Source organism: Hibiscus syriacus, unplaced genomic scaffold, assembly GCF_006381635.1.
Source record: "Hibiscus syriacus cultivar Baekdansim isolate YM2019G1 unplaced genomic scaffold, ASM638163v2 tig00112498_pilon, whole genome shotgun sequence".
In the NCBI taxonomy this organism is placed as follows: Eukaryota; Viridiplantae; Streptophyta; class Magnoliopsida; order Malvales; family Malvaceae; genus Hibiscus; species Hibiscus syriacus.
In genome coordinates, this window is record NW_024063347.1 from 66,729 (window position 1) to 78,835 (window position 12,107).

General features: G+C 32.8%; 1 protein-coding gene across 1 annotated transcript; it reads right to left on the bottom strand.

Annotated features, from left to right (window-relative positions):
* Nucleotides 1-11,234: 11,234 nt before the first annotated feature.
* Nucleotides 11,235-11,762, bottom strand: LOC120180513 (laccase-14-like). Its single transcript, XM_039185828.1, has 2 exons — nt 11,518-11,762; nt 11,235-11,445 (listed from the first exon to the last, which is right to left on the bottom strand). Exons 1-2 carry the CDS (start codon nt 11,682-11,684, stop codon nt 11,250-11,252), a joined length of 363 nt encoding a protein of 120 aa, XP_039041759.1. The 5' UTR covers nt 11,685-11,762; the 3' UTR covers nt 11,235-11,249.
* Nucleotides 11,763-12,107: the final 345 nt, after the last annotated feature.

The window sequence follows — 12,107 nt, forward strand, 5'->3', positions numbered from 1 at the left end:
TTTTTCATTTCTCAACCTTTAACTATTCAAATTTTCTAAGGGGTCTCTGATCATTCAAGAACAAGTAAGCAAAAGGGTAAGTTTCATTTGCCAATTTTAATTTTCTCCTTTCCCCTGTTTTTTTTTTTTTTGCATTTTTGCTACCGTGATTTTGTTGTCGGTTTGGTTTAATTTTTTGGGTCTGGTAACGGGCAAAGTTGTAGGGTAGTTCTGCGGTGCGGCGCCTAAAAAACGGCTAATATACGGCGTGACCGGTTAAACAAGTGACCGGTTAAAATTTAGACCGGTTATGTTATATTATTTAACCGGAAATATTATAAAGTACAATAACATACTAGGTAGCGCTTATATAATGTAATAGGTAGCGCTTATATTTACCTATTTTATAAGTAAACCGGTATATTTATACCGATAGCATTGCAAATTTACCTATTACATTATATTATATTGAAAGTGTCCATACTTTTTATAAAAAGGATCGATACTTTAACAGTGTTTCATGTTTTCCACCTACAATATTAATTTAATAATTTCATTTGCACAAAAAATTATTTGATTGTTTTGATATTTTATAAAATAATATTTAGAATTTTTAATTTAATAATAATATATATCGTAACGTAAAAAATAAATCATTAGACGCCTATAATTACTAAATTAATATCTTAAAACTCACTCAAAAGATAACCTTAAATTAATGTTTTCCACAGTGAAAAAAGTATGGACACTTTTATAAAAAGGATAGACACTTTACAATATAACCACTACCTATTACATTATATAAACGATACCTATTACATTATATAAGGGCTACCTATTACATCATATGTTTACCTATTATATTGAAAGTGTTCATACTTTTTATAAAAAGGATCGATACTTTTTTTAAAAGTTATGTAATTTATGTTTCAATTTTTTTAACAGTGTTTCATGTTTTCCACCTACAATATTAATTTAATAATTTCATTTGCACAAAAAATTATTTGATTGTTTTTATATTTTATAAAATAATATTTAGAATTTTTAATTTAATAATAATATATATCGTAACGTAAGAAATAAATCATTAGACGCCTATAATTCACTCACAAGGGAATCAATATGCTCCCGAAAATTGACCATGTATTCCATCACGGTCTTAATTGTGACATCCTCTGCAACTGGAGCTTCTTCCATCATTGCGTCTCCACTTGGTTGCTCTTCTTCATGGCCAATGGGGTCCATTTCCTCCCTCTCTTGATCTAATCCGACCTCCTTGACACGCTTCCAACCGAGTTTTTCAACAAAATCATATCCCGCTTTTTTAATAAATACCATGTCAATCTTGCGGGTTAATCGAACAGGGGCGTCATGCGAAAAAATCAACTTCCTTCTTCTTCAACAGATGGGTGATGACACATCCATATGGTAGTGTAGTTGAAATTGTTGCTCCCTTTGTGACCATATATACAATTGTATTAAATATGAGTTTTGCAATGTTTGGAGCCGTTTTGGATTTATACTTTGCTATCCACCAATAATCGATGTCTCGAAGCGTTGAATGTTTTCCCCCACTAGGCCGGATATACCATGTGAGCATTTTGTGAAACACTCTCGACTCTACATCGAGGTGAATTGGGCTATTTCTAGTAACCGTTTAATTGTAGACCAATCTACACCATTTTCATCTGAATCCCCTGTATTCGCTACACCTAAACCTCCGCAATAGTTTCTGGAGATATATATATCCTTCCCCATGACATGTGTATTAATTCCTATTATATTAGTCTTATTAGGCTCGTGCTGTAAGGAAGCATTGTTGTAGAAGACTCTAACTAGGTTGGGATAATATCTTGGTTCTACACCAAGGAATTCAAGCCAACCCCAAGATGTAAATGTGGATTTAAAACTAAATGCATATTTATCATCAAACAAGAAACCCAGGTCAATGACACGTTCGGGACGAATCTTCCTTACTTTAAAACTCGTCTGCCATCTTTGTTTCTCCATGTCGGATCTAAAGTTCAAAGTTTCGAAGGACCTGATTTCCTCAGAAGAATCGTTTGTTACAGAAGGAGGTGGTTGAGAAGAACTGGGTTGAGAAGAGCTTTGAGAAAGACCTCGCTTCTGACGCTGACGTTTTGGAGCCATTTTGGTTGGATGCTACCCCTATTACAATGGAACACAAACACATTCAGGATAAAAACTCCAATATAGAAATCAATCAAACCCATAAAATATCGATAAATTTACCTGAATATCTGATCGTCACTTATGATAACGGTAGAAGAAAGAGGAAGATCTGCCTGCTTGCATTTATGTTTAGGGTTTCTCGATTAAGAGTACTATATATCGTAAACGGTGGAAAACACTTTATATTTAAATTAGTATCGACACAAACTATATTAGTGTCGACACATTATTTAGACATATTCTCTCATAAAAACCGGTATAATTGTACCGGTTAGATTGAAAAATTACATATTACATTATACTTTTGGGTTCGATGATTTTGGGATCGACACTTTTTATATATGGATCGACACTTTATGGGTGCACCTTGTTTTCCATTCATTCTGGGAAAAAAATATCGACACAAACTATATTAGTGTCGACACATTATTTAGACATATTCTCTCATAAAACCGGTATAATTGTACCGGTTAGATTGAAAAATTACATATTACATTATACTTTTGGGTTCGATGATTTTGGGATCGACACTTTTTATATATGGATCGACACTTTATGGGTGCACCTTGTTTTCCATTCATTCTGGGGAAAAAATATCGACACAAACTATATTAGTGTCGACACATTATTTAGACATATTCTCTCATAAAACCGGTATAATTGTACCGGTTAGATTGAAAAATTACATATTACATTATACTTTTGGGTTCGATGATTTTGGGATCGACACTTTTTATATATGGATCGACACTTTATGGGTGCACCTTGTTTTTAATTCATTCTGGAAAAAAATATCGACACAAACTATATTAGTGTCGACACATTATTTAGACATATTCTCTCATAAAACCGGTATAATTGTACCGGTTAGATTGAAAAATTACATATTACATTATACTTTTGGGTTCGATGATTTGGGATCGACACTTTTTATATATGGATCGACACTTTATGGGTGCACCCTGTTTTCCATTCATTCTGGAAAAAAAATATCGACACAAACTATATTAGTGTCGACACATTATTTAGACATATTCTCTCATAAAACCGGTATAATTGTACCGGTTAGATTGAAAAATTACATATTACATTATACTTTTGGGTTCGATGATTTTTGGATCGACACTTTTTATATATGGATCGACACTTTATGGGTGCACCCTGTTTTCCATTCATTCTGGAAAAAAAAATATCGACACAAACTATATTAGTGTCGACACATTATTTAGACATATTCTCTCATAAAACCGGTATAATTGTACCGGTTAGATTGAAAAATTACATATTACATTATACTTTGGTTTTCGATGTTTTTGGGATTGACACTTTTTTTATATATGGATCGACACTTTATGGGTGCACCCTGTTGGCCATATTGTAAATTTGCCTTTTACTTCCAAGTATCGACATGACCCTTAATGTGTATAAGAAACATGTACAACAACATACTGCTAACTTTTCTCATCTCATTCATAATTATATTCACATACAAAAATAAATCGTATACAAAATTATAAATCTTATACAAAATTAACTCGACATTTACATCATGCATCCTTTTGTTATTCTTATGTAATATTGCAGCTTTTGTTATCTCCTGTCTTCGTTCATTTGATTGTGGCTTACGAGATCGTTTAATACTCGCGATCGATCCCAGTCTCCAACAACCTATATTCAAATTGTCAAACGTTAAGTATTGTCAACTACAGCATTCAATCTACGACTTTTAACAATTTTACCACAAACAATTTTTCTATCCACTTACAAAATCACCAGTTGCCCTGTAGAACCGATCGATTCCATCCACATCATCACATACATGCCGCAATCATATCTGTTACAAAATTTGAAAACCACACATGTCAATTATGATGAATACTGCATAAATTAAGCTTTCTATTGTGATAACATCTCATACCCATTCAATTGCTTATTCTTCTTATGCTCCACAAATTTGAAATTTTTCAAGAGATACTTTCCTAGAGATCCACATGACTCAACCCAAATGTGTTTCTTATTATAAGAATCTAATATTTAATCTGCATTAAAATAGAAGAAGTTATGCACCAAAAAAATTATGCATTATAATTTACATAATGTCCTTTCATACATACATACCAATCTCTTAGCATCATTCACTCTCTGTTTAGCTGCTTCAGTTGTAAACATACTATCATATATTGTTACAACATGATCTACCATATCCAACACCAACAGATACCAATGTGAATTATGGTAGTTTATTGTGATCATTATCTGCAACAAATTTCACACCCAATTTGACAAAATTCAACATTCTATATCCGAAAACATCATTTGCAATTGGTATGGTGTCTTACCTTCTCACAGTCGGTGAATTTCACATAGTTATCCAATATGACACCCCAGAAGGTAGAAATATTCTCAACACTTTCTTTGTTGTTGGCTTCCAACGCCTGTTACTGTAATTACGCAACAAATTATTAATTACCGTCTATAACACTACTTTTCAATATTTATTAATTTAACTCACCACTAAGAGGTATGGAAGGTAGCCAATCCTCCGGTGTGACTTTTGAGAATCGTAGCATATGGTCCAGGCGAGCAAATCGATAACCTAACAAAATTAATTACACAATCAGAACATATTCAATAAGTTTATTTATTTTCTACTTTCTACTTACCACACCGCCAACCCATTCCGTAGGCTTCAACGTTGCAACGTCGTATACAGTAGCGAATTGATTTCCCATTGATATTACAGAATATCTGTATGAATCATTAGGATTAATATCTTGTCATGAAATATTTAAATATCACTCACAAAACAATATATTTCACTTACCCCGATTCTAACTCGCTATTCCATAAATAATCACAAATTGCAGCTTCGATGTCATCAATTCCGGTTGGAATATCCGCTTTTTCAACCTACAATTTTGCATACAAATTTTTGTCACAAAACATAATAAAAATCAAATTAAGTATTCTTTTATTAAACTTACCTTCTTCTTCTTCTGGGGTGCAGGACATTCCGAATCCAAAATGCTGCTATAACACTCTCCGGTGTATAAATGACATCGACTTCCTTCCTCCTCATTTCTTCCATCTCTTCTTCTTCCTCCTCCCTCTTTTCTTCTTCATATTTTTTCAGTTCATCGTACTTTTTTTCTACATAGCTCTTCATATCTTTTATTTCACCCTTCAATTGAGCTCCTTCATCCGAGTATTTATCAGCCACCCCCTTCACCCCCGTAAGTTCACTCCTCAAATCAACAACCTCCTTCACCACTCCCTCAAATTTTTCTCCCGTCACCATCTTAATATCACCCCTTAACACCCCAACTTCTTTCACCACTTCACCCCTCAACACCTCTATTCTTTCACCACTCCATCTATTTTTCCTTCCACTACCCCCTTATGCCTCTCGAGTGTATCTTCGACTCTCTCGAGTTTCTCTACGACTTGATCAAGTTTCTCTTCGACTCTTGATTGTCTTTGCATGATTTCAAATTGGATTTTTTTGATATCAGCCAATTCAGACATCAAAATGTCGAAGTTACTCTGTTTTGCTTCACCGTCGTCCCACTCACCTTCATCCCCCAATACAACCATCCCTCCTTTCTTCTCCTCTGCCTCCACTGCCTCCTCTACATCCTTGCCAATAACCTTCAAAAAATTAAATTACAATATTAAGACATTGATTATATTCTTAATATTATTTAATTACATTTATTACCATTTCTTGCTTCTTCCCTCTATCCAACTTCAACTTCACCATCACTCTAACCACCTCTTCCTTCCCCCATGCACGGATGCGTGCCACTCCGGTTCTTTCATAAGCCGGCACTGCCTCACAGCCCGACCAAAAATCGAACAGTGCAACCTGCATTTATAATAAAATTTATATTTTTATATAAAAACACAAAAAAGTGATTCAACTCATTTACCTCTAAGATTGCTATGCACCCTTTGAGGTATCTCTGGCTGCCCTTTTTAAAGGTGATTATTGATTCAATCAATCTCGAATGGATATATTCAGCCCAATTGAATTCACCCTTCAAGCCTTCATCGCAAATGAGCTTCATATATTCCTTGTTCGTTGACGTATCACCCGTTGGACAAAGAAATATCCCGACAAGGTACAATAGAACTCGGGCCTTCAGCTCATCCCCAAGTAAGATCCACTTTTGATATCTCTTCAACTTCAGTATATGTCACCTTATGATTCAAACCATATTTGGAGGCAAGTGCTTTCCAGTTCTTACTCCTACAGACTTCTATAACACTTTTGCCTTTGTTTTGTACCCCAATACGGCTGCAGCAGTCGATACCCCCAGAGGGAATGAATAATCACCATACTTAGCCATACATTGACTGACGTCAAATTGTGCCATCAAGGATCGACAATTCCCTCCGAATAGGTCGATCCCTTACTCCGATCAACGATCCAAAACCTATTTCTCACAGCACATTCAACTGACCCTTCTCCTTAAGGTGTTTAATTAATAAATTCACCCTTTTAATGCTGCATCTTGTCGACACTTCCTACATTTTTTAACAATATAATGTTATAGTTCTTATATATTTGTATCAACGTATTTACAAGTTTAATGAATACCTTATTTTCATGTGCTTTCCTCCGTTCTTTGTATTCTTTACTATCATTCCTTGACTGTGTGATGTAAGGTTCCTTTTCAGCATCACTCATTGAATTCCATTTGGACCTCACATCTTTTTCACCTAATATTAAACATAAACGTTTCTTAATCAATACATTAACACTAAATACTAATACTACTCAATGTCAATTTCATTTTACATACGAACCGCTCTGTGTGCCATCTCCCTTCATCATTTTGCATTCGGCCATACTGTTAACATTTAAAATTTGTAATCAATTTAAAGTTTATCGATACTTTAATCCAATTACCATTTCAACAATAATAACAAAAAGACATTGATACTTACTAGAAGTACATATATCCACCCTTTGGTTGCTTTCGAGTCTCGGCCTCAATTCAAAGTCATCTGCTCCACCAACAATTTTCCAACCCATTGACTCCATTTTTCCTTCATATATCAGTTTACGCAAATCAAATTATTTTGTTACATACACTTTTCAATATACAATATAGATAACTACTCTTGTGGTAAAACGGTTTTCTTCAAAAGAATTTGAATGGCCACACCAAAATGTGTCGGCACATTTATACAACCTATAATATCATTTTCTACCTATAATATTTAATAAAAGTATCGACATTTATATTTTTCCTTGAATATCTATTTCTACCTGCAATCGGTCCCAAATGCTTCCTTACTCCAAAACCCCAAACAACACATAAAAAACCCTATCGCGATTACTGTAATAATAAAAAATTAGGGTTTCGACAACATACTTTTCGATTCGACTGCAGCAACAAACAAACAAACTTCGCTTTAGAAACGCCTTCTGAAATGCAGCAACAATTACTCTTCGATTTCAAAAACTCGTCCGTTCTATCTTTTTTCAGAGGATATTTAGCTATGGCCTTTATATTTTCATCGGATATTTATTTATATTTAATCGATACAAATACAAAAGTGTCGATACTTTTATGTCAGGTGTCGATACTTTCGAAAGGATAATTACCTATTTCTTTGAAAGTGTCGATAATTTATTACACGTACTTACGAAAGTATCGACACTTTCAATATATCCGGTATCATTTTACCGGTTTATCATTTTGATACCGGTTTATCATATTTTACCTGTTATATCGTTGTGGATCGATATATTTTTTTAAAGTATCGACACATTATAGGCGCTATAACTGCTTCTCTTTTAAATTCACAAAGTGTCGATCCTATATAACGTATCGACACTTTTAAATTTACCGTTTTTATCATTTTGTTACCGGTTTTATCATATTTTTACCTGGTATATCGTTTTGGATCGATATATTTTTAAAAGATCGACACTTTTTAGGATTTAAAACTGCTTTTAAAGTTATGTAATTTATGTTTCAATTTATTTAATAGTGTTTCATGTTTTCCACCTACAATATTAATTTAATAATTTAATTTACACAAAATTTTATTTGATTGTTTTGATATTTTATAAAATATTATTTAGAATTTAAATTTAACAATATTAACCAAATAATTTAATAAATGTTTTCAACAGTGAAATAAGTATGGACACTTTTATAAAAATGATATATACTTTTTTGAAAGTTATGTAATTTATGTTTCAATTTTTTTAATAGTTTCATGTTTTCCACCTACAATATTAATTTAATAATTTCATTTACACAAAAAATTATTTGATTGTTTTGATATTTTATAAAATATTATTTAGATTTTAAATTTAACAATATTAACTAAAGATAATAATAAATATATTTTCACAGTGAAATAAGTATGGACACTTTTATAAAAAGGATAGATAATTTACAATATAACAGGTAAAAATATGACAAACCATATTCATTATGACAAACCGGTAAAATTTACTTGATGTTAAACGTATGGACACTTTTATAAAAAGGATAGATACTTACGATAACCAAAGTTTACGGTTACCAAATTTTTTAATAGTTTTTCATATTTTCTACCTAAAACATTATTAGTTGTCAACATAATAGGTACCGCTAAACCGAATTTATTAAATACATTTTAATGTATCCGGTAATGATGTATATTAGCCGTATATTAACCCGCCTTTCCTGAGACAATCCCAGTATAGGTTGGTTCAAAATTCAACGAGACTAGTAGAGGCCTAGAGGGATAAAGATGATTTTGGTTTAAGGGTTAATGAAGGTATATAGGGAAGATGAGTCTGGTGACGAGTAAGGCGTGGTTTAGGGTTCAACGGGACTAACTAAAGGAGTAGGATGGTTTCGATTTAAGGGTTAATGGACGTAGATGGAGAGATGTGTCGAATAATGGGGAAAATGTGTAGTTTAAGTTGGGGTTTAATGAGCCTAATAAAAAGGGGGTAAGATTATTTGAGTCGAATGACTTTCTATAATCAAATTAAATCGGATTAATTCTTTCTAACGTTCAACTACCTTGATGGACGAGACTATACCAACAAGGTTGAAATCACAAAAAGAAGAGCATAAGTTGAGCTTTCAATTGTGCTTCAACCATTGAGGCAAGCACTGTTATTGCTCCAAAAGTTGTTTTTTAGCGCAGATTAGAAGCAACGTGTGACAAATCAATGGGATATAATCAATATCAATTTGGGAATGCTAAAAACGTACATCCTTTTAATTATCTTTTGATAAAGATGACACATTGCTAAACAACACAAAATAGCTTCACCTTAAAATCAAGGGGAGATATATGTTGTATTTAAGGGAGCAATTGCATACCAATTATTTTTAGAAAAAGTATTAATTTTAGTTTAGTTTGTTAATGATAATAGAAAAAATAAGAAAATTTACATACTCGGATCTTTTTAGCATATAGTATTAAGATTTTAGATTCTATTTTTTAATTTCTAGATTCGTCGTTTCTCAAATTTTGGGCTTCTGCCTTTGTGTCAACCTCCAAAAACCAACCTGGAAACCGTAAAATTATATGGAGTCTAAATGCTGAACCTTCACGGTATTGTTATGCATCAAAGAATAAGGAATGAAGGAACTGATTTGGCTAAAACTTTGTTTTCAGTACAAGTCTAGAAGAATACGACTTGGAGGCTATAATTTGGTAAGCAACTTCTACCATAGGCTTTCCATATATGATAATAAATTCAAAATCCAAGTAACTCTCTTACAACAGAATTTTTGTCATTATGTGTATTTTTATTAAAAAAATACTTTAAACTTTATGAAAAAATATTTTAAAAAAAATGAAAGAAAAGTTTTATATAAAAATAAATTAAAAAATCTCAAATCTCATAAATTAAAATGTCACTCTTTACATGAATCTTAAATTTCTAAATTACGAAACTGGATTTCAAGTTAAAATTTCATGATAAAAGAGTATTGTAATAAAATCATTGATAATGTTACATCAATTAAAAGGTTTGTTGCAATAATAAATGCATATTGTAATGACCCAAATTTCAATTAAATTTGAATGCGTGGGTTAAAGTGGAATTAGACCAGTTTAAATAGGGTCGGGATAGGACCCACCGAATCAGGCTTATATGCATGTGTGCAGGAATTTGAATTTAATTAAAGAATTAATCATAGTTTAATTTTTTTTATAATTTTGTGGTGAGTACAAGATAATATCTGTTAAAAAACTCACAACCATTTAATATTTAACGCCTATATATTTGGAATACATAGTGCTCGAACCTGAAACTTTAAATAATAATACAAATTACTTAACCACTAAGGTCGTTTAATTCGTGTTCATAATTTAAATTTATAGAGACACGAAAGTATGTTTTAATAATTTTTAAATATCAAATAATTAATGCTCATTCAAACACAAGTATAAGATTTTTTATTTCATTTGTCATGTTTCTACGGTAAAAATGTGAGTACTAAATGTGATTTCATATTTTTATTTATCAATTCTGTTTTTAATTTAAAAATAAAAAAAAAATTTAGAAATCAAAGCAAGTGGTTGCGGTATCATTTATTGATCATGAAGTTACATTTCCAAATTATCTTGTTCCCAATATCTAAATATAAATCCGATGCATTTCGTATATTAAAAATAAAGATCCACAAAATAGTAATTTATCCACACATCATATGAATCTAGTTCCAAGTACAACGAGGCATGCCGTATGGCGGTGGGCGGATGCTTGTTTCTGCGGTGATTCCGTTCCTCACAATGAAAACAGTGTCCATTCCCCAGCTAGAATGCCGGTCGAAATGACAGTGCATAAACCATAAACCACACCCCTGCATATATATATATACACACACACATATCCATTAGTTAATAAATTTTGTTTTAAGAAAGATGGAAAATTATCTAAATGAAAACTCATCGGGATTGTTTGCGAAAAATTTGAGGGCAACCCATCCTCTACCGGGAACGTGGACAGTGTTAATAAGTGGTGGATCAACCAGATTGTAGGTGCTTGGATCAGTCTCATTGTTGAAATTTCCAGTACCAGCTCCCACCCAATAAAAGCTAAAGACATGCTAATGGATCGGGTGACTTCCACCGGAACCAATCTGGGTTGCTTGCAGCACAATCTCAACTGCATCGCCATAGTTTAGCATAACAACCTTCGTCCCTGTATCAGACATCGTGGTTAAACCAGTCAAGTCCCCGGTGAAATTATAAAATTCCGGTGGACTGAGGGGGAAATCTTCGGTGAAAACACCACTGGTGCTCCTGAATTATTTGGAAGAACTCGTATAAGAATTAGATACAGTTAATGAAACTACTTTTTCTTTGCTTACGTACATGTTGTAGTATGCGTCAAGAATGTCAATTTGCGGGAAAACAAAGCTGACATTGTTCAAACTTGCAGCAAATCTAATTGGTGCAAGACACTGAGGTGTTGCACGGCAAGGTGTTTGCGCCGATTGCGATGTACAGTTGTCTGTTGATATCCGAATTGGCCGGCACATTCAATGGCGGATTTTGAGTGATATTCGTGTTCCTAATTCGACTGATGAAATTATCCCTAGCATTGCTATCGTTTTCTGCGGGAAAGTTCGCTTTCGGTTAAAAAAAAACAGAAGCAACTGTCATGTTTATCCTCGACTCTTTAATCCTTGATTTCTGGGAGAAATTTTTTCATAAATTTTTCTTGTTACGCTATTTATGATACCAACCACTAAAAATTATCTATTTTGTACTTTTTTCCTCTATAATTTTAGGTGATTTAAACTCATTAATTACGCGATGAAAAAGATTCATGAAATAATTTTTGGTTTTATTATCATGTCATTAAGTAGTTGAGACGCACATGTAGGAAAATGGTAAGGAAAAAAGGGCACTCACAAAGAATTCATAGTGATGCACATCTGCTGCACAGCAAAGGAACAAAG

What these genes read in the sequence shown, in the direction of transcription:
- LOC120180513 (XM_039185828.1), bottom strand. Translation starts at nt 11,684, where the DNA reads ATGTGCCGGCCAATTCGGATATCAACAGACAACTGTACATCGCAATCG. An exon ending in CTTGACGCATACTACAACAT is followed by an intron (nt 11,446 to 11,517) that starts GTACGTAAGCAA and finishes CAAATAATTCAG; the next exon opens with GAGCACCAGTGGTGTTTTCA.